This window comes from Suncus etruscus, chromosome 1 (genome assembly GCF_024139225.1).
Source record: "Suncus etruscus isolate mSunEtr1 chromosome 1, mSunEtr1.pri.cur, whole genome shotgun sequence".
In the NCBI taxonomy this organism is placed as follows: Eukaryota; Metazoa; Chordata; class Mammalia; order Eulipotyphla; family Soricidae; genus Suncus; species Suncus etruscus.
Genome location: NC_064848.1, coordinates 25,514,146 through 25,538,417, shown reverse-complemented (window position 1 = coordinate 25,538,417; position 24,272 = coordinate 25,514,146). Strand labels below are relative to the sequence as shown.

The following is a 24,272-nucleotide window of genomic DNA, read 5'->3' as shown; positions in this document are numbered from 1 at the left end:
CAAACAGCCTACCACCACAAAACAATTGGATGAGTTTAAGAGGAACAAGGTTTCTATATATAACAATATAAGGCTTCTTCATTATATAATGACTTCTTTAGATTCCCTGAAGAAGGCAAATTTGATCAAGAAAAGATAGTTAAATCACAGAAAAAAATTTGTCAGACTCAAAGATTACAAATCCAAGATGCTCAAAGGGTCTCAGTGAAAACAGACACAAATAGGAAAACTCCAAGACACATTATACTTAAAATGACAAAATCCAAAGCAGCAAGATCACAAAAGGAACTTAGATACAAATGAGACTCTCTAAGTCAGTAGAGAATGGAGGGAAATATATTGTATAAAAAAACTCGCTACGTTGAACATATCACCAATAATACCCTATCCAGCTAGATTAATAACTCAGAAATGAAGGCATGATACAGAATTTCAAGGACTAGCAACAGTTTAGGATCATCACAGTTTTGAAACAATCTTGCAAGAGGCATTAAAGGTGCTTCTTTAAAGAGCAAGAAAAACTCCTTTGCACTTGGTATTCATATTCATAGCATTCACTCTTGACACGTATGGCTGCTCTCTGCTAAAGTAATACAAGTTTTAGTCCTGTCACTCTATTGGATCCTATACATTTAAAATATCAAATTAATGTTTCATTTATTTCAAATGTTATATATATGATCAAACATTTTTATTTTTATATTCATAGAGACTTTTATTAAAATACTATTATTGTTGACAAGCAGTATCCATAATTTAAATTTTTCTTTTCTTTTCTTTTTTTCTTTTTTTGGTTTTAGGGTCACACCTAGCCACACTCAGGGGTTACTGCTGACCCGACGCTCAGAAATCGCATCTCTCAGGTTCAGGGGACCATATGGGATGCTGGGATTCGAACCACCATCCTTCTACATGAAAGGCAAACACCCTACCTCCATGCTATCTCTCCGGTCCTTTTTCAATTTTTTTTAGGATAAAACACTTTTATACTTCTATAGGCATGTTCAGATTCTCCCCTTAAATTTTTCTTAACTCACTTACTAATTTTATATTTATTTATTGAATTTATCAATTATATAAATTTTAAAATGTACTACCATTGAATTATTCATATTCTTAAATGTATATATCTGTAAAATTTAGTTTGGTGATTTGGGGGAATTGTTTTTTTTTTTTTTTTTTTTTTTGCTTTGTTTTTGGGTCACACCTGTAACACTCCTGGCTGTGTGCTCAGAAATCGCTTCTGGCTTGGGAGACCATATGGGATGCCAGGGGGTCAAACTGTGGTCTGTCCTGGGCAAACGTCTTACTGCTGTGCCATTGCTCCAGCCCATAGTTTGGGGATTTTTTTATACTTTATCTATTTATCATTAATTTACTATTGTGTGGAATTCCATGAGCTTAACTGCACGCAGCTATATGTGTGTAGGTGTCCTCATCTCCACAATTAAATAAAATGGATCTATTCCAAATATGAAATATAGTAAGGTATCACATGGTCTAAGTGAACAGAACTGAAGATTTTGTCTATATAACTTAGATTACATAGGAAGGCTAAGAGGTTTACATAGGGCATGGTGGAGGGAAGTGGGCTCTTTGGTGGTAAGTTTGGTGACTGAATAATGTATCATAAAAAGTATGAATAACAACATTGTAAATCAAGGCACCTAAATAAAAATGGTTTATGAATAAATAAAATAAAATGTTAAATAAATACCTACCAAACTTGGCCACATGTTAGTTATCTAGGCTACAATGATAATTCCTGTGTTTAAAACAATATAATCTGGTGGGAAGCATAAATACAAAGAAATGATAAATTTGTTACTAAATTTATCAATAAAAATATTTCTAGAATATTCTAGAAATAGAGGAGAAGTGAGAATAAAACTTGAATAAAGTCAGAAATAGTAAATACAATTTTTCAAGGTAGGACAGGTTTAAGACATCTTAAGAGATAGAAACAATTTTAGAAAAAAAAAACCCACAAAAATTTTCAAAAATAATTTGGGAAGATTTTTAGTATTTGAAATTCATTGACAGAAGTTTCAGGGAGTTTATGGGGCCTGGTAACCAGACAAAAGTTAAAATTCCAACCACTGGATAATGATAAGTCAATAAACTGCTTCAGTATGTTGATATTGTCTGATCTTCACTTTAGATAAGTCATTTAGGTGTTGAGTTTGGATTTTACAAGTATGTCAGGATACTGAAAATCCAGTTTAAAAGTGATTCAAGTAAGAGATCTTGAAATAAAGCAGTATGAAGGGATGAAGTTATAGAAAATTTGAGAAATAGGAGACAAACTGAAGATTATATGATAAACCAAAGGTACAGGGATAAAAGAACTTACAGGGACTTGAGCATGCAGCTGACCTGGGTTTAATTACTAATGTCCAGATAGCCCACTAAGCACTAACAAGAATAATTGCTGATCACAAAGCCAGTAAAAACCCCTTAGCACTGCCAGGTATGCCCCCAAAACACAAATAGATAATTAATTTAAAATATAAATAAATAAACAGCGTTTGGCTTTATGTTTATGGTTTTATTAGATGATATAATATGAGGACAAGGTCTCGTTTCAAGGACAATTTGAAATGCTACTGGTGTGTGACCTATCTTAAAGCAAGAAGAGAAAATATAATCAGTTAATTATTCTCATTGGTTTTAAACATCGCACATGTTGTGTCACCTCCTCTTCAAATGAATATGTCACCATACAAATCTACCACCAGGAGTCTAATATAAAGATGGATTATACGGGGCTGGAGAGATAGCACTGCGGTGTTTGCCTAGCAAGCAGCCGATCCCGGACCTAACGTGGTTGGTTCGAATCCCGGGGTCCCATATGGTCCCCTGTGCCTGCCAGGAGCTGTTTCTGAGCAGAAGATAGCCAGGAGTAACCCCTGAGCAACTCCGGGTGTGCCCCCCCACCCCAAAAAAAAGTCGTGTCCAAGTAAAGATGGATTATACAATACTAGGCTATAAGACACAAACGGCAAACAAAGCAAGATATATATTCTTTCAAAGAAACTATAACATGAAGAAAACAAAATACCTAGAATGGAATTGGGGAGAAGTACAATGTTAATGCAGCAGAAAAAAACAACAAACAAACAAAAAGAAAACCAAAGAATTTACAGAGGCAAAGAGATTGGCAGCATGTGTTGTCATTAAAGGGCTGGAAAATGTCAAAAAGGCTTGGGGCTAGTCTTTAATGCATCTTAGATTCAGTGAAATTTAGTAAAATAAAGATGAATTTCCACTACTAAAAGATTATAACTTTAGCAAAAAAAAAAAAAAAACAGTTCCAGAAATGGGGAAATTAGTTTTGTAAGAAGCAGAAGGAATTTAATTTCAGTCCTTCCAAAATTATATATGAGTTGGTTTATGACCCTCAGTTCTTCAGTAAAGACAAAGATATTCACTTCCTTGCATTTTGTCATACAAATTAGAAATAATATGTGAAAACTATTATAAATAGAAGAAAATAGCACAAATGTAAGAAGATAAGGAGGAAATGGAAGTAGGGACCAAACATTGACTGGATTTCAATGTTTCGTGTTATGGACAAGCCTCAGCATGCAGCAATTTGTTACCACTAAATATCACTTTGAATGAGTTGTCAAGAAAATACTTGACAAGTGGGCAACACACTATGATTGTAGATTCTAATTTTGTAAAATATACCAGTTTGGATATTCTGGATTTTTCTTTATAGTGACAGGAATAGAATACAGTCCTCTCATATGTGAGTTTTGTCACTGAGCTATATTTCCAGCCCTAACCTACCAATCTGGATGATTATGTGAAATCTCCTCAGATGCACATAGACCTCTGAACAGGGGTAGAAAAGGTGAATTTGGGTCTTGATCTTGAGAAATTAAAGGAAAAATATGAAGAAAGGAGATGGAGAAAAGGACATCTATCAGCATTGTCTGGCCTGGGAGGTGCATTCTACATACTTACAGTTTAAATAAAGGAAGATGACTGGGGCCGGCGAGGTGGCACTAGAGGTAAGGTGTCTGCCTTGCAAGCGCTAGCCAAGGAAAGGACCACAGTTCGATCCCCCGGCATCCCATATGGTCCCCCCAAGCCAGGGGCAATTTCTGAGCGCGTAGCCAGGAATAGCCCCTGAGCATCAAATGGGTGTGGCCCGAAAAACCAAAAAAAAAAAAAAAATGGAGATGACTAAATGACCTGATAATCAGCAGGCAATTGAAAATTGAGGTCAGTGGTCCTCAATAAGGTGAGATTAACACTCTCTACCTATTGAGGACAATTGAAAAAGTCTGCAATCATTTGTGGCTGATAAATTCAGATGTAATTAGCCTCTAATAGGTAGAAATCAGGAGAAAGAGCAATAATAGAGCAGGTAGGGCCCTTGTCTTGCATGTAGGCAACTTGGGTTTGATATTTAGCATCCCAAATGGATCCCAAGCACTTCCAGGAGTAATTCCTGAGCTCAGAGCTAGGAGATATCTCTGAGCATTGCCAGGTGTGTCCCAAAAACAAAACAAAAGGAAAAGAATATAGATGCTACTAATAATCTACAATACATAATTCAGCAACTAATGACAATGGCCAGCAAGGTGAAGGTTGAGCAACCCTAATCTCTGTCATTATACTCCCCAATTGTACTGGAAAAAATATTAGGTAAGATGATGAACAATTTAAAATGCCTAATTTACGAACATAAACATCTTCCTTAAAGTTATTACTAGGGAGTATAAAAAGTGGTTTGCAGTTGATGGCTCAAAAAGAGAAACTTAAATAATCAGTGTAAGTAGTGAAATGCTATGCTTAATATTCTGGGTGTTATTTTAGGGCAGATTTAGATTTACTTAAGATTTTTAAATAGGTAAGTTATATGGAGTTGAGGATAAATGTGTGTAAAATAAGTGCAGAAATAAAGCTATGTCTTGCTTTGCAATCAAATCATAGAAAACCTGGACAATCAAACATAAAAATCACTCAAAGTTTACCACCCTCATCTCACTTATATATCACCTCAGCCCTAGCATTTTCTGCTTACCTTGATCCTGTGCACCAGAGGAGCAAATAGAAACACAAAGAGCTCCACAGTAGCCATGGAGTTCTGGAAGATCTTTCTTCGGTTGTTTTCTTCTTCATCATTGGAGCTGCTTTGGCAAGGCTGCACGGGAGAACCCTGGTTTTCAATCTGATGAATGAAAGCACTACTGCTGCCACCCCAGCTAGAACCTCTATCTGCACCCCCAAACCGTTCATTGTTGCAGTCTTGGGGGGCTTCCAGGAGCATCCAGTGAAGAGTGTGAAGGAGTTTTGTTTCAGCAACACCTAATTTATCTTGGTGGCCTGCAGGGGACAATCACACAGCCAAGTTAGGATAAACTCCATGTCCAGACAATGAATATCAACTTCCAGTTTTGGACATAAATCTGGTCTTGTTTTGAGATTTGTTTTCTTAGAAGATAGAGTTTTTTCTCTGTAATCTGCAATAAAGGTCAATTCTAATTTGGGGTTTTTCTAACTGGCTGCAGTTTCTGCAGCATATCATGCTGTTTTAGGAAATTATATGCATCATGCCTTTAAGTCAGAGCTATATATATTTGTAATTAGGTAAAATAGGGGTTAAGGTATTTCCTTATAAGAGAACTAATTGATTTTAAAGCCATTAAAAAAGACCTCTGTTGTAATATAACACTTGAACAGAGACCCAAATGAGGCAAAGCACTGAGCTAAAGGAAACCATGTGCACTATGAGGTTGATGGGGAGGATATTTTTTCCTCACCTCAGATGGTAAAAAGCTATCTGAAAAATAATCTAAAAAAGAAAATAATTTTCATCTACATGCAAGAAAAATGTAAGAAAGTGCTGCTAATTTATTCAGAAGTTGGGAGGGCAAAGGAGAAAATTTTGATTCTTTGGCTCCCCTATATTTTAATATTTATAAAATATAGTTATACATTTCTTTTTAAAAAATATTTAAAATAATAGAGTTCACTCAAGTATAAAATATAGTAGTGAGGAGTTTTGTGAACATCAAATAAAATGAACACAATTTCTGGAAAACAGTAATTATCTAATAGATGTTGCTATTAATGCTAAACACATAGGACAATCATCTCAATGAAGAAGTTCAGAAGCACCAACCTAGCTTGTTTCTGTTTGAGAGCAGAGTTGCAGTACAGTGGAGGACGTGAGGCAAAGCAGCTTGTACCAGCTCCCATCTGGAAATGCTTTGGATGGCTTCAGAGAGTGCTGGAGAGAGGCCGTGCAGTTTGTTTTCTACCAATACTCGTTCAAAAGACTGTAGATAAACAAAAGAAAATCATGTAATATAAAGAATTGTAGATTGGATATGTAGGAAAAAGGACATCCAAGTCACTTAAAATGTAAACCACTGAACCATTCCTTAGAGTGTACTAACATTGTCTTTCATTTTTTGTGTTGTAGTCAATGATAACTTTCTATTATCTAGCCATTTTCATACTTTAATCTAAAGTAAGGGTCTAGTATACCTAATTGTATACACAATTAAGGTACACTAACTGCATACAGAATTTTTATTTTCTCTAAAATAAATCACCTCTAACAAAGGGGCAATACATTTACCTCATGATATTTTAAGATTAATACTAAAAAATGCTTCTTGTTTGTTTTTGGGCCACACTAGGCCACACTCAGGGGTTATTCCTGGCTCTGCACTAAGAAATTACTCCTGGCAGGCTTGTGGGACCATATGAGATGCTGAGAATCAAACAAGAGTCAGCTGCATGAAAGGCAAATACCCTACCCACTGTGCTATTTTGATCTGGCCCCTAAAAATAATAATATAAATGCATTTATATTATTTAGTAATAATTTAAATCATATAATTTAATGATATAAATTAATGGTATAAATAATATTTATATATTATAATATTATTAATAACATTAATAATATTGATATTATAAAGAATATAATATAAATGTTAGATATAATTTAATAATATAAATGCATTTACTTTATAAAATGCTGCTAAACATCCAATCAGGTGCCACAATTACACATTAAATTTAAGTATATTTTGCAATAATGCCTTGAGAAATGGGATTTATTTCAATGTTCAATATGTGTCAAAAGGAGAAAAAGGAGGAAAGAAGAGAAGGCAATAAGCCTTTTTTTGTTTTGCTGATTTTATAAATCTTCCATCCTATCTTTTTCTTAAGTGATGCAAGCCAAAGCAAGTTTAATTACTCTCTTTACTCTTTTTTTTTAATGACAGAGGATAAGGATAAAACCATATTTTCCGAAAACTATTGCTACCAAGTAAAATATTAGAATACACTTGATAAGCATTTAATTTGCAGGAATAGAAACTGACACCACTTGATACCCAAATGTTGGATTACACCTTATTTTACCTAAAACAAAGTTTATCCCTGGTTTCTTTGTATCTGTTTGTTTACAACTTGGTTTCACCCAAAATAAAGATGGTCTTGTAAACCTAGGTGGGTTTACCCATTGATGATCTCTGTACTCAATAAATCACGGTAGTTCTGGCAGCAGGCTCCATGCTATGTAGAAGACTACAGACTACAAGTGTTTCAGCCTGATTTGGATTATTTCATGCACACCCTAATTCCGACTCACTCACCTGGGGCTGGAGATACAGCACATAGGATGATTTTACACCCAAAGTTGACAAGAAAATTGTGCAAGTATACACTATAGTGTATAGTGATGGTGATTCCAGTCAATTGGAATCAAGCTGTATTTTGGTATTAGAATTTAAAATAATAAATAAATAAAATAAATAAATAAATAAATAAACTGAGTTAGTACAGAGATTCCCTAAAAAAATATTTACTTTATTTTTGAAAAAGGAAAATAATTCACTTTAATGATGAAACACAGGCTGAGATTTTGATAAGAAGTATAATTAGTAAGAATCTTTTTTTATATATATATTTTATTTAAACACCTTGATTACATACATGATTGTGTTTGGGTTTCAGTCATGTAAAGACCACCACCCATCACCAGTGCAACATTCCCATCACCAATGTCCCAAATCTTTTTTTCAAACAAAATTATTTCATATTTGGATCTCTAAATATATTAAATAAAGGGTAAGCAAGTTTGAATTAACATAGTATAAGGTGTCTAGTCTTGGAGATGGAGAGATAGTACAGAAAGAAGGCATTTGCTTTGATGTGGGCTACTCAGGTTCAATCCCTGCACCCCATATGGTTCCCTGAACAACACCAAGAGTGGCCCCTGAATATAAAGCTAGGGAAAAGACTGCTGAGTATAATAACCAAAAGCCAAAAATGTTCTTTAAATAAAGTGTCCAGTATTTATAAATACATTTTAGAAAATTACATTTTCTCATCTTAGGGAACTGAGTGTTTAATACTATTTCTTCTTTTTTGAAAGGTTGTTCTCTTCTGTTATTTTGGTACCATACATGTTGGTACTTAGGAATTACTCCTAGCTCTACACTCAGGACCATTCCTGGCAGTGCTCACGGGACATATATGGTGCCAGAATCAAGCCCATGCATGTTGCATGCAAGGCAAACATCTTACCTGCTATACTATTTCTTTAGCCAATGCCATTTCTTCTTAAGTGCTACTTATAAAACATTTTACAGTTATAAAAATATACAAAAAAATATAGCCTAGAAATAAATTTCCAATTTTTATCTAGATTGCCAGTTATGAATGTGATTTAGTTTTTTGATAGTTTTTTTTGCCAGCTATGAATGCAATTTAGTTTTTTGGGGGTGGAGGGTTTGGGCCACACCCGGCAGTGCTCAGGGGTTACTCCTGGCTGTCTGCTCAGAAATAGCTCTTGGAAGGCACGGGGGACCATATGGGACACTTGGATTTGAACCAACCACCTTTGGTCCTGGATCGGCTGCTTGCAAGGCAAACACCACTGTGCTATCTCTCCGGGCCCATGCAATTTAGTTTTTTGATAGTGTGAATATATTTTTAAAAGTCAGGTATATCTTTTCCAAGAACTGAGAAAATTCTGTCAGGCTTATTCTTTTTTAAATTCTGTTTGCTGGAGAAAGGGTAGGTCACACCAGTGATGCTCAGAGCTTACTCTTTGCTCTGTGCTCAGGAATCACTCCTGCTGGCTTAGGGTCCATATGGGATGCCTACTGTACTCAGGCCTTGTTATATTTCTTTTAAATTAGTGTAAGTATAAGCATGGTTTAAGAAAAACTTAATGTTATTCTAAATTGACCTAAATTCAACAACAAATTCCAGTAAAAAAGCTTTTTAGAATAACTAAAATATCTCTTCATAATATTGAAGGGCAGAAGATAATCAAAATAAATACCAGAGGGAGATAAAGAGTCATTGGCAGACATTTATGGTAATATACAAATAAGTAGCTATCCTCTTTAGAGAAATAACTACATTGAGAACTATCATAACAATGTGAATGAATGAGGGAAATAGAAAGCCTGTCTCGAGTACAGGTGGGGGTGGAGTGGGGAGGAGGGAGATTTGGGACACTGGTGATGGGAATGTTGCACTGGTGAAGGGGGCTGTTCTTTACATGACTGAAAACCAACTACAACCATATTTGTAATCAAGGTGTTTAAATAAAGATATTAACAATAATAAAAATTATTGAAAAAAGTTTATAATATAAGAAATCATTATGTGAACTCCAAGTTTAAACAAAATCTGTAAAAAGTCCATTTTGATATTTTATTTCACATCATTTGTTATTAACTTATAAATGGGAATCTATAAGGATATAGAGTTTCCTTAGAATCTATAATGAGATCATTTTGTGTGTGGATTACATATTACATAGTAATTACATAGTACAAAGTAATAATGCAAATAATAACATTAGTGTATAGTGTATATACAGATACTACTCGCTTGACGACCAAGTTCCGTTTTGTCGTTAAGCGAATTGGTCGTTAAGTGAGGAACTGCATGTACTGTATATAGTAGTACAGTATATGCACAGTACTTGACAATACAGTATTCTGAATAAGTAAAATAACGAGAAAGATCAAACTGAAAACTTCCACTTGTTTTAATTTGCGTAGGTTGTGTAATTTACACACAGTACTGCAATGTATTACAGAACATAAAGTTAGTAAAGTAGGTACATTAAAGCACCAAAAACCACAGTACTGTACTGTAGAGTGTACAAGATGGGAAAAGGATATTTAAAACAAAATAAAATAACTGTGAAGAGATGGTCGTAAGTGCGAGCGGTCATTAAACAAGTAGGTCATTAAGCAAGGAGTATCAGTGTATACTACTGTTATTATTTGCATTATTACTTTGTAGTATTTTCAGACTCACACAAAAAGTGCAAAGTTATACATTATTTTGTTGGAATATTTCACAGTACCTACCTTATAAACTTACATTAAGTAGTACTGTTGATTTTTTGAGTAAGGACTTTTATTTATTATACTCACTCTGTAAATGCAGCCATCAACAGGTTCTTTGTTACCTCTTCAGCCTCTCAACTTTCCTGTCTCCCCATTCTGGATGCCTGTGCCTTTTATTCTTGCCTCAATGATTCCCTTTTCTTTTCTTCACATCCCTTCTCTTTTTTTTTTCCTTTCCCTTATTCCCTCCCCTTCCCTTCTCCTCCTTTTTTTTCTTTTCTTTTCCTTTTGAGCCTGGCTGTTCTGAGCAGATCTGACTATTCTCAGAGATAATTCTTGCTTCAGTACTCAGGAATTACTCTTGGTTATATGGGGTGCCAAGAATCAAACATGGTTGGACACATGCAAGGCAAGCGCAGTACTGCCTGTACTATCACTCGGCCCCCAGTTCCACTTTCTGTTCAGGCTTTCATCAGGGGATACATTAATTAGAAAATAGCATCACGCCTATTCCTTTGAAAATGATACACACCCCATACACATATATCTTATGCTCCTTCATCTCCTTTCTTGTTTAGTTTTCTTCACTTTAAGAAATCACTTTTGGTTTGCTAAGTATTTTATTTATAATTTGCCAACACTCCTCATATGAGAACACAATTTTTTTTTAAGAATTCCAAATAGTATATACAACATTGCTTGGGGAGGTCTGGGGCGACAGCTGGAACAATCCAGAGCTTTTAGTGGAGGGAGGCCTTATTTACAATGAGAAAAATTTCTTAGCATTCTGCTTGTCCACTTAAAGAAAGTATATTTCCAAAGGACATTGAAAAGAGACTATAGGTCAAAAATAGAAAGGATCCTCTGAATGTTATTATTTTAATATTATTTACTATTTAATATTATTTGTTTATTTATTTTTATTGAATATTATTTTAATATTATCATTACTTCATCCTATCATCTAGAACTGTAGTTGAAACAGTTTTTTAGTGATAGGCATTCTTTGACTTGTTCTATATAGTGAGTATAATTTAATGACTTTCTTTGGGCTCAAAGAAATTGAATTACCAGAAAAAATATGGAAGGTGATAATTAAATGGTGAAAATCACATACCACGCAAGAGGCTTCATATTGCTTCCCAAGTTTAGGCCTCAAAAATGCACTGAAAATTAAAAGAGAGATATTTATTATAAATATAAAAGAATCATTAGACCATCCATATGATATATATTTTTTCCACTTCAATTCCAATTGTCTACCTCTTAGACCCTGTTTACTAGTCAGTACTGATAAGCTGACACTATTTGCTTTTACATGTGCAAGTACCTATACGAATGAGATGTGATTCGACATGGTTTATGTGTCCACTCTCATTCTGACACTTTTTCCGAATAGGATTCCAAATCACCAATGATCGGAAGTGTGCAGTCATATTAAAAACTAAAACCACGCACATAGCTCATGGGCCATGATTTCTATAGCATCCAAATCCTTCCTGTGATAATTCTCTAGCATGTAATGGAGGAGTCGCAATACAAATAAAGATTAAGACTGATGGAGATCTTGTTTCCCTTTTATTAAAATGGATTTCAGACGGGGTGCAAGTGGGGAGGGAGGGGGAATGAATTCTCATCCAAAACCATCTACCCATTGGCTTTAACCAGGAAGTGTACTGTGCTTGAAGCTGAGCAAAAAAATGGTTAACAAGTGGGAATGGCAGCTATTTACCAACCCAGAGTGCTGGAGGAAAAAAAAAAAAAAAACAACAGGTCACCGGGCTGGAATTACAGCAGGAGAGGGAGGTGGAATTGGACGCAGGAGTACAAACCAGTCCTAATTATCTCCCCTGATTCCCTGCCCCCCTCTGCCTAGGCTCTGCACTGCCACCCCTCCAATCATGTCTCCATTTATTTGACAGCTGTCAATCTGCTATGCTAGTCTTCCAACTTCACTGGCATTATTTTTTTTTGAATGCGTCTCTAAGCCCCAGAGAGAGAGACAGAAAGGAGCTTGCGGGCAGGCAGTGGTGCGGCCTGGGAAACAGCTGCAGTGACCATCGTGGGGGCCCCGGGGGGGTCCCCGGGAGCGCCCCCACCCAAGGCAGCCCCACCGTGCGCCCCTCACCTGGTTTGGCGCCACAGGAAGGTCTGGATGGGCAGGGGGATGCCGCGGCCGCTACCCTGCTCCTGGCCCTCGGAGCTCTTCCTCTTCACCATGATGGTGGCTCCCGGGAGTTGGGCTGCACCCCGCGCTCTCTCCTTGCTAGCCGCCGCCTCCTGCTCTCCCCAACTCTCATCCCCTCCTTCCCCGAGGCTCCCTCCGCCTGGCTCCCCCTTTCCCCACCCCTCCCCGAGCGCGGAGCATGGCTGCGGGAGGAGGGCCGGGCTGGAGGAGCCGCGGGGCGACGCGGGGGGCGCTTGCTGGAGCGGGCCTCGCCGCCCCCGCGCCCTCGCCTTGCTTTCTGCACCTCCCACTGTGCTTGGCGACCCGAGCCCGAAGGCCGGGCTGGAGGCCAGGGGGGGGGGGGTTGGGGGGCTGGAAGGAGGTTGAGCAGTAGACTGGGGGGGGTCCCCCAAAGGCTCACCCCCCCACCTTCTGCAGCCTCTTCTGCCCAACAGTCTTTGGTTGCACCCCACGAGTGTCCCCTGCCCTCCTTCTCCTTCTCCAACTGTCACGGACTGGGTAGGAGGAGCTTTGGGGGAACCGCAGAGCAGTCACTAACCCTGGCATCATTCGCACTTCGAGCAAGGAGGTCAGGAGTCCACCCCTTGGGGTTTAGCAGGATGAGCATTTGTGAAGGAAAGCCAGGAAGGGCAGCAGAAGCCACCAGACAAAGCTTGAAAGTTCTCAGATGTGAGAATTTATTCATGTGAAAATGGGAACCACAGAGAAACTGCTCTTCTCTGTATTTATTTATTCTTCCCTGACAGAGAAAAAAAATTACCCCACACAAACCAGTAGTGAGTATCTATCTATCTGTTCATTAAAAGATGAGGAAGGTCATTTGAATGTCCTGGGAAGAAATGTTTATTAGAGTCCATTTGGGTGATCTTGTTCTTCCCATCAAGATTTGCCTGTTTACCTTCTTCAGTTGTCACAGTCAAATGCATATATATATATATATATATATATATATATATATATATATATATATATATATATATATATATATATACATATATATATGTAGGAGTCATCCAAATATATATATATATATTTGGATGACTCCTACATGTCTTATCTAGTAGGGCAGCAAATAAAAGTAAAATTAAGTGAAGCAATCTGTCACCAAAGGACTAGGAACTTGCAAGGAAGGTGAAGGACCCTTTCAATGCATCTTAGATTTCGTGAAATGAGAACTGTTAATAAAAATGAAGTCCCACAATTCATTATTCATGACCTTAAGGAGAATAGAACCTGCACAGAAAAGAAGAAATAATTTTGTAGGAAGCAGATGGAATTTGATTTAAATCCTGTCACAATTACATGTGAGATTGTTTATTACCTCTCTGGATCTCAGTTCCTCCTGGACAAAATAAAACAAAAATACCAGACTCTCTGCTTGTCTTTCTAAAGATTAGAAATGATATCTGAAAACTATTACACAGTAGAGGAAGGTAGCACAACTGTAGGAAATTGAGGAGGAAATGGGAGATGCACCGTGCATTGACTGGATTTCAGCCTCACTGCTCCAGCAGTTCTGAGTATGGACTTGAACCAGTAAGTCAAGCAAAATATGACAAGTGGAGCAACACTTGAATTACAGACCCTAACTTTGTAGGCATACCAGTCTGGATCCTAGAGAAGAAAAAAAAATGGGTGTGAATTCAACTATCTGCAAACAAATGAACAGATTCAAAAGGTAATTTTTTAGTTATGTTTTTTGCTTTGTCCTGTTTGGAGGTCATACTCAAAGAGAGTGCCCTGGAGTTATTCCTAAATCTGCATTCCAGAATTACTTCTGCTGTGCTCAGAAGACTATATGGGATGCCAGGGATCAAACCTAGGTTGAATACTTGCAAAGCAAGATCCCTATCTGCTGTGCTATCATTCTGGCTCACAATTATTTTTTGAATAACGTTATTGGTGTAACCCATAAAATGAAAAAGTAGACCCCAGGTCTTAATCTTAACTGATAAACTGAGATAAACTCTGTATATTCCATATACAGAGAACTGTATGGCATACAATGATATTTTTAGTCACAGAAAAATGTTTCATGTGCCTGATATGACAGTTACATTGATACTATTTAAATAGACTAGACATGTAGATGAGACATGAGTATTCTGGAGATTAGATAAATATTCCACAAGATCCTGAATTTAGACATCATTATTATAGACAAGGAGATGAGTGTGAATGATAATGCAAATGTAGAGCTAAATAGAATTTAATAATCAAGTCAGAATGAAATAAAGCAGTTAGATCTTGAGTAAAACAGCTTTGGTACAGTTTTCAAACAGTGCTCAGGAAACCATCCTCTCTAGGTGATATTCAATGACGTGGACCAGGTGGTTCAGTGCTAGGATACTAGGAAATGTTGCAATGTTGAGACATAGTGATGCTGAGGGAAAACCAAAGTTCAATTCAGTAGTTTTGAAACAAAAGGATATGCAGTGTGAGGAGTGAAAGTCATGTGAGGCATGCAGCTGAGTCTCTTAACCATCTCCCTGGTCTGAATCAGACATCTTTAACTCCAGTTCTACTTTGTATTAGATATAATTTTCTGGAAAAAGTCTTTGACAAGGTTCCCAAATAATAGGATTCTACCAACAAAGAAGTTGTTAGGATTGAATGTTAGTATTCACAAACAATTTAAGAGTATCGGATCTATAATAAAACTTTAATAAGTATCATTCCAAACTTAAAATTTTTGTTTTGAGCACCAGAGTAAAAGATTTATCTCATTTAAAGAAATTAAAAGTTGACAGGGTTTACAATATTTTTTATGAGATAGAATTTTATTTAACACACATATAAAATTCTTTTTTAAAATAATATTTTATTTAAACACCTTGATTACAAACATGATTGTGGTTGGGTTTCTGTCATGTAAAGAACACCCCCCATCACCAGTGCAACATTCCCATCACCAATGTCCCAAATCTCCCTCCTCCCCACCCCATCCCATGCCTGTACTCTAGACAGGCTTTCTATTTTTCATTGATTTACTATATTCTTATTTGAGGTGTCTGAGTGTGTACGGGGATATTCGTATGGTTTTCTTGAGTTTCCATTACAAATTTCAACAGATATCTTTAAATTTAGTCAGAGCTATTAATATGAAGTTTAAGAGCATTAATTAGGTAGGATTGTGTAGTTAATAGTGTATAAAAGTAATGAAACCTGGAAGTCAATATGAATATATAAAAAGAAGATAATCCTAATTTGAAGTATATGGGACATATTAAAAAAATTTTTTTGGGACCGGAGAGATAGCATGGAGGTAAAGCGTTTGCCTTTCATGCAGGAGGTCATCGGTTCGAATCCCGGCGTCCCATATGGTCCCCCGTGCCTGCCAGGAGCAATTTCTGAGCCTGGAGCCAGGAATAACCCCTGAGCACTGCCGGGTGTGACCAAAAAAAAAAAATTTTTTTTGAAACCACTGTGAATATCAAAGTCCTTCATAGTGCATTATATACCACCATCTTTAGTCCCCTGGCCTGCCTATATAATAGGCAAATTTAAGTTTAGACTGTTATAGATTGGGCCTCTTGATTCTATTGTTGTTAACTTTGGCTTGGGTATTTAGTTCTGTCCTTTTTTATCTTCACCAGTGCACCTAAGACCACTTAGCCACTGGCCCTTATTTTTTCTTCTCAGTTGTGTAAAAAAATGCAGAAATGGGGGCCAAAGCAATAGCACAGTGGTAGGGCATTTGCCTTTTAAGCTGCTGACCCAAGATGAACCTGGGTTCTATCCATAATGTCCCATATGGTCCCCCAAGCCAGGAGCAGAAATATGAGGTCAAACAAAGTGGACATAGTTTTTTGTCTAATTCCGAAAAAGACCCTGTTAGGAAGTTAACAGCCTATATAAAATGGAAAAAAAAAAAAGTAGCCTCAAGATTCTCATTCCCTGTTATATACATACCCTTCTGTCAATTATTTAGTCAATAACAAATTTAGATACTGATGATTTATATAAAGTTACTTATAGCTTCAATTTTTTGATTCCTAAAACTATTTCTTTAAGCAACTTATATATACAGAGTAATTAAAAAGTATAGAAAGTTCTCACATCTACTCGCTCTTCCAACTCAGTCTTTCTACTATTAACAACTTGCTTTAGTGGGTGCATTTGTTATTACTGATGAAACTATACTGATGTTATTAAATTCATACTTGATCTTAGTATTCATTTGGAAACTTGTATTAGATTTTGACAGTGTCGTGTATCCATTATTATGTCATACAAATACTGTCATTCCTAAAGACCCTCGTTTTCTACCTACACATTTTTTTCTCCCATCCTCGACAACTAGTAAAGTTGAAATGCTTACGTTTTTTTAGACTGTCATATAGCTGAAATCATAGATGATGCCGCTTTTTGCTTTTTAGTCTGGCTTATTTTTCTTGTTTGTTTGTTTTTGTTTTGGCCACACCCGTGACACTCAGGCATTAGCACTCAAAACTCATTCCTGTCAGGCTTGGGGGACCCTAAGGGATGCCTGGTACCAGGGTTGGCTGTGTGCAACGTAAATGCCCTACTTGCTGTGCTATCATCCCAGCCTCAGTCTGGATTCTTTTTCTAAGTAAAATAAACTTATTTGGAAAAAATGTAAATTGATTCAAAAGAGAAAGTAAGAGGGAGAGAGAGAGAGGGAAAAGTACATACTGCAGGTTGTGATGTAAGTAACAGAAAAAGTCCTGATTTGGTTACTTTCACTTTCTAGCACTATGCTTTTTAAATTTGCCATGCCTTTTTGTAAATAAATAGTTCGTATATTTTTATTTAAAACATTAAAATTTAGTATATACAACCAAACTTATTTATGCATACACATATTGAAGAACGCCTCAATTACATCAATTTTTTGCAATTATTAAGGATGCTACAAACATTTTGTATTCAGCTTTTGTAGATGAAAGTTCCTAACTGACTTAAAAGTGCAGTTGCTGGATTGCATTCTAAGATTATGATTAGCTTTGTAAGAAGTTTCCAAACTGCCTCCCAAAGTGACTATATAATAGAATTTTTAATAACTGGACATATTTTAGGCCAGGATTAAGAATCTCTGATTGAGGTTTTTTTCTGTTTTTTGTTTTGTTTTGTTTTGTTTTTGTTTCTGTTTTGGTTTTGGTTTTTGGGCCACATCCGGTGACACTCAGGGGTTACTCCTGGCTATGTGTACAGAAATCAGTTCTGGCTTGGGGGACCATATGGCAAGCCGGGGATTGAACCCAGGTCTGTCCTGAGTCAGCTTCATGCAAGGCAAATGCCCTACTGCTGTGCTATATCACTCTGTCCCTTGGGTTTTTTATTATTAATATCTTTATTTAAACACCTGGATTACAAATACAATTGTAGTTGGGTTTCAGTCATGTAAAGAACACCACCCCCTTCACCAGTGCAACATTTCCATTGAGCTCAGTTGTGCTCAGGGCTTAATCTGGCTATATGCTCAAGAATCACCACTGCTGGTGCTTGAAGGACTATATATGATGCCGGGTATTGGTTGGCCACTTGCTAAGCAAGCAAGCATCTTATGCTATAGTGTTATTCTGCTCCCTAGAATATTTGAAACATATGGAACAGTTTATTAACAAAGTTTTTATTTATTTAGTTTTTGATCCATACTCAATGGGCCTGTGCTCAGGGCTTACTCCTGGCTCTACACTCAGGGATCACCCTTGGAGCGGCTAAGGGAACCAACAATGATCAATTTTCCAACTCAAGCACCTTCCTGCTGTACTATATCTCTAGCTCTTCATTTAAAAGATTTTGGAAACTGGTGAAAGGGGGTGTTATTTTTATAACTAAAAACCAACTATAAATTTGTAGGGGCTTAAAGATATTTTTAAAAACTTAAAATTTTGGAAAAGACTAAATTTGGAACACAACTAAATTAAGCACTCCTTGGTGAATAAATAATTTCTATAACTAGAAATAAAATATAAAAAATGACAGCAAGAGAAAGAAAAGATGAATGATATGATATTGGAGAGATTCAAGTTTGATGATTTGCTACCTCTGAAGAAATTAATAAATTAAATTTTAGAGAGCTATTTGATGTGGGCAAAGACGGTAGCATTTGGCAGAAAATATTTGGTCAAATTGCATATGAATAATTATGTGTCAAGCTCTTTCTAAGCATGTCAATAAATTGTTCAAAAATCATATAAGAAAACTCTACTGCCAACATTTTAAAGACCTATAAATCAAAAGACAGAAAAGTTTTATAACCTACCCAGTAATTGATGATGAAAAAAAAAGAACTGTGAAATCTAGTTTCAAAGTTCTTGCCATGCTTTCTTAATAAAATACTGAGTAAAGTGCAGTTGAGAGGGTTTGGAAGGAGTACCCTGATTCATGTAAATGAGAGATGTTCAAGGACAAATCAAAGAACTACTTCGTTGATGGTAGAAGATAGTAGAAGGTAATGAATGGTCTTTTTCACTTTCAAATGCCTGTAAGGCAATGAGTCATTTGGGGTGGAAGAAATCTATAATAAGCATTGTCGAGATATATTTTTAAAAAACTGTCATGGAAAACCAAGATTACTATGCTGGTTTTTTTCCCCTCACATACCCATTGAAAACTTTCAAATGCTTTTGGTGTTTCTGAATAAACCTCTTGCCTCTAAATGCCTTCTTTCACACATTTCCCCACCCCACCCAATTATGATTGATGCAGGAATGGTGACAGAAGATTTCTGTGTTGGTCCATGATTTCCAGGTCCTTCAACATATTCAAGAATGAAAATATAAGAAACATGCTCAGAATCAGAGTTAGAAGCTAGAAAAATTATTGGAAAGTAGAGAGGAAAAGAAAAAGAAACTCCCCATTTGAGAAGGAATTTAATATAGGACTAAGTTAAATATGTATCACTGTGTATGTAGGTATATATGTGTGTGTGTTTTAATAGGAAAATGAAGTCAATGTATAGGCTTTAAAAGACTCTTTCCATTCCTTATAAACTGATAAGAATATTACAAAGACTCCTATAGAGTGGTCTAGCTGGTATGAGTCCTTTGGGTTTGGCCAGGAGGCAGAATTCTTTTGACTAGATTTTATTGTGAATATAAATTCTTCTTATGGGTACATCCCTAGGAATGGTATAGTTGGATCATGAGGAGTCAATGTTCAGTTTGTTGTTTTTTTTTTTGAAGAATCGCCATATTGTTTTCCATAAAGGCTGGACTAGATGACATTCCCACCAGCAGTGAATGAGAGTTCCTTTTTCCCCAAATCCCCACCAACATTGATTGTTCTTGTTTTTTTGTGATGTGTGCCAGTCTCTGAGACATAAGATGGTACCTCATTGTTGTTTGATTTGCCTCTCCCTGATGATTAGTGATTTGGATCATTTTTTAATGTATTTTTTGGACATTTGTAGTTCTTTGAAGAATTGTCTTTATTTCTTCTCCCCATTTTTTGATGGGGTTAGATTTTTTTCTTGTTAAGTTCCATTAGTACCTTGTATATCTTAGATATTAGCCCCTTGTCTAATGGGTATTGGATAAATAGTTTCTCCCATTTTGTGGGTGGCCTTTGTATCTTAGTCACTATTTCCCTAGAAACACAAAAACACAACACAAAAATTCCTTCTGTACACCTATATTCATTGTAGTACTATTTACAATAGCCAAAAATCTGGAAACAACCCAGATGCCAGACAGCAGATGAATGGCTAAAGAAACTGTGGTACATCTACAAAACGGAATACTAAGCTGTAATCAGAAGAGATGAAGTCATGAAATTTTTCTATACATGGATGCGCATGGAAACTATTATGCTGAGTGAAATAAGTCAAAGGGAGATAGATATAGAATAGTCTCACTCATCTATGGGATTTAAGAAAAATAAGCCACTATTGTATAGAGATGAGGGCCGGAAGGAGGAGCTCATGATATAAAGCTTACAAGAGAAGTACAATACCTGTCGTGAAAACATGCAGGAGGTGGAGGACAAAGCAATGGGGGCATTGGTGGTGGGAATGTTGCATAGATGAAGGGGGCTGTTCTTTTTTATGACTGAGGCCCAACTGCAAACATGCTTGTATTTTTGAAGAATAATGTATTATAAAAAAAAAGGAAAAAGGAAGAGAAGAAATAAATTAAAAAATAAAGACTAAAGAAGTACAGTAGCAAGCACATTTATGAAAGTCATGAATGCAGTAGCAGCAGGTTTAATAAGCTCTTGTTAGCTGTTCATTGTGTTAAAATTGGGAGTGTTTCTACAGGAATGACAGCATTAAACAAATTAAAAAATTCCCTTTATAAGATAATTTATTGTTTTACCTAAAATATACTTTCCAATCCTGAAAGGGAAAGAGAAATAGTACTAAAAACAAACAAAACAAAACAAAACAAAAAGCATCCTATTCGAAGCCCCATTAAAATTTTCAAAATGAATTTGAGGTAGTAATATTAAAGCATCTTTTTAGGGGGCCTACACATGGTATTACTCAATGCTTACTCCTGGATCTGTACTTAGGATCACTCCTGGCAGTGCTCTGGAGAATATCTGGGGTGCTAAGAATCAAACCTGGGTCAGTTTGTATAAAATTAGCATCTTACCCAAAGTACCATCTCACCAGTCCCCAAACCAAATTTTAAAACATTTAAAAAACGCAGAATGGTCTCACTCATCTATGGGTTTTAAGAAAAATGAAAGACACCCTTGTAATAATAATTTTCAGACACAAAAGAGAAAAGAGTTGGAAGTTCCAGCTCACCTCAGGAAGCTCACCACAAAGAGTGATGAGTTTAGTTAGAGAAATAACTACATTTTGAACTGTCCTAATATTGAGAATGTACGAGGGAAATGTAGAGCCTGTTTAGGGTACAGGCAGGGGTTGGGTGGGGAGGAGGGAGATTTGGGACTTGGGTGATGGGAATGTTGCACTGGTGATAGGTGGTGTTCCTTTTATGACTGAAACCCAAACACAATCATGTATGTAATCAAGGTGTTTAAATAAAAAAAAATATGCAAAAAAAAAAAAAAAAAAAGAAAAAGAGGCACAGAGGCAGGCAGAGAAGAGGGCAAGGGGGAGGGCAGGAGGGAAACCCTAGACATTGGTGGCAGGAAATGTGCACTGAAAGTCAATCATGAGCAACTTTGTAATTGTGTATCTCATGGAGATTCAATTAAACAATTTATTTATATATGAAAATAAAATACCTTAATAATCTTCTAAAAAAATTTTTTTTAATTTTAACTTTATTTTATTAAATCTATTGTGATCTACAAAGTCCCTTATAGTTAAATTTCAGATATACAGGGAGTCAGGGACATTCCCACCACCCGTGTTGACCTTCCTCCACCAATGAACCCAAAGTTCATCCTATATCACCACGCTTTGCCTCCTGGCCTGCCAGTATAACAGGCTTATTTAAGTTTAGGTTGTTAAAGTTTAGGTCTCTTGATTCTATCATCATTGTCTTTGGCTTATATACTTAGTTCTGTTCTTATATTTTTTTCTTCACCAACGCATCTGAGACCCCTTGGCCCTTGAAGCCCAGTCTCTTTTTTTCTACCTTTCTTATTATTTTTATAGAAAAATGCAGAAATGTATGGTAAAATCAAAGTAATTCATGTTCCAAAGTTCTATATAAAGATAGGAACTCTATTTTAAAAGGTGATACATTAAAAAAAAAAAAGTACTATTTCCCCTTTATGTGCCAATAACACCACGTGGCATTGCTCCTTTTTTGCATAGGCACATTAAAATGGAAAAATACTATACATACAAATAAGATCCTATCTAATAGAGATTGGAACACACAAATCTTTTAGTGCAAAGGGACCTTACACCCTGAACATTGACATAACGACCTGGCACAGACCTCTGAAGAAAGGGCATTTTCCATTCAACCCTGAACCAGGGAAGCCATCCACGAAACATCCAGGCTTGTCTATAACATCACCTGGAAGCAATCCTCTACCACGGAAGACCCTACACTGCTCAGACATCGACCTGCTCAAAAAAGACTTCCCTTAACACTGAGAAGACTTAACAACAAGGACCTGCTTACAGGACAGGGCTCCCTGCATTGCCCTTTGATTGTGAGGTGAAACGAGAGAACGCTCCACATCCTGACTTCAATGTAGGATATGCAGATTCCAGAATCTTTAATACAGAAACATGCTACCAACAACAGAGACTGTGTGAAAATAAAAGTTGTGTTGGCACTACAGACAATGTCTTGGATTGGACGCTCTAGCTTGCCTAGAGCCTAGAGTTGGTCTTATGCCAGGAAACTTCAGGGGTAGGGTCTCTTTGTATTTAGGTCAAGGTTATTCCTTTCCATGCCCCTCATATTTTGGTGGGCCTATGCAAACAACAATTGCCACTCTAACACCGTTTTTACTGTGCTCCTTGAACTCTAATCCTTAAAAAAAAAAAAACAAACCACTTAAACTTTGAGGTTAACTTAAGCTAATATGCATGTACATGGAAATGTAAAAAAATACTATGCCTGTAATATTTAAGGAGTTATGTAAGTTTTATGGCTTTAGATTGGCTTGTGTGCTGTTAAGAAATACTATACTGTGTTACAATCTGGGGACTTGAGGGACAAAGTAATTGTACATGGATTCTGTTTTATTTATCTTAATGTTCTTTGGCTGAAATTTCAAAGTTAAGATATCAGCAAGGGGACTTCTTCTGAGAATTATGTTATGGGTGATTGTCCTTCCACTGTAACTTTAGCTTGTCCTCTTTCTTTGCATCTTTGTTCTCATAATTAAAAATAAAAAATTTTAAAAAATGAAATAAAGGATGTGTGCAGTTTTATTTTGTTTCGTTTTGCATAGGTACTGCAAAAGTTGGGGGGAAATAGGAAGGGCAAATCTTTTTCCTAAGAACAGGAAGACCTACCCATGAAGCATCTTGCCTTTAAACCAACTACTGGCTCCTGGCATACTAAATTGTCTAACCCCAAAGTCTTCCTTTGTGGTCCCAGTAAAAGTTCTTTTCACAGTTGTTGCAGCCAGTTTTCTGTAGTTAGAGATCCTACTTTTTGCATAGATCCAATGTCAAAGTCAGATGTCATGAAGTATCTTCTGGTTTCATCTCACAATGCAGGGCACCCTGCCTTGAAAACAAGTTGTTGCTGTTTCCAAATTGTTAGGATGTTATATGAACTCCCTCTGGCACAAGTCTGTGCCAGTGCAGCATTAGGGTCTTACCCAGTAGAAGTCTGATCCCTAGCGCTGGTTCAGAAAACTGGGCCAGTTCAATAGATGAGATCCAAGGTTTAGAGGTGAGTGGTCATTGTCCAATTGTCTAAATCCCAAGCCAAGTCACTATAACAAATGTTCAGAGTGAAAGACCCCACTGCAACATAAAATTTATTAGTTCCTATCCCTATTAGATAAGAACTTATTTCCATAGGTAAGATTTCCCCCCATTTTAATGTGCCTATGCAAAAAAGAACAATGTCACATGGTATATATGGGTTTAAAAATAACAAGCTAAACAATCTCTATAATTTGGTTTTAACATGAACTCAGAATCCAAGAGAAACTTATCTACTAGAATTTCCTACTAAGTATATCCCAAAAAAGGGATGGGGAAAAACACCTCTACATAAGGAAATAGACAATAAGAATTAATCCCATTAAAGAAATGCATCTAAAGAAATATACAAAGGAAATATATATATATCCCCCTTTTTATTTATTTTTTTATTTCTTTTGAAATACCCTAGGGAATATAAAATCTAGAGCACAGCTTCAGCATTCGACAT

The 24,272-nt window shown here is 36.4% G+C and overlaps 1 protein-coding gene across 4 annotated transcripts in view; it reads right to left on the bottom strand.

Moving 5' to 3' along the window:
* Positions 1-12,653, bottom strand: part of UNC80 (unc-80 homolog, NALCN channel complex subunit) — a 277,398-nt gene extending 264,745 nt beyond the window's left edge. For all 4 annotated transcript variants that reach the window (XM_049784015.1, XM_049783997.1, XM_049784007.1 and 1 more), the window contains exons 1-4: positions 12,478-12,653; positions 11,467-11,515; positions 6,140-6,296; positions 5,039-5,340 (exon numbers count right to left, since the gene is read on the bottom strand). In XM_049784015.1, coding sequence (XP_049639972.1) covers positions 5,039-5,340; positions 6,140-6,296; positions 11,467-11,515; positions 12,478-12,569 — 600 coding nt within the window. In that variant the 5' untranslated portion in view covers positions 12,570-12,653. The remainder of the gene's footprint in view (positions 1-5,038; positions 5,341-6,139; positions 6,297-11,466; positions 11,516-12,477) is intronic.
* Positions 12,654-24,272: the final 11,619 nt, after the last annotated feature.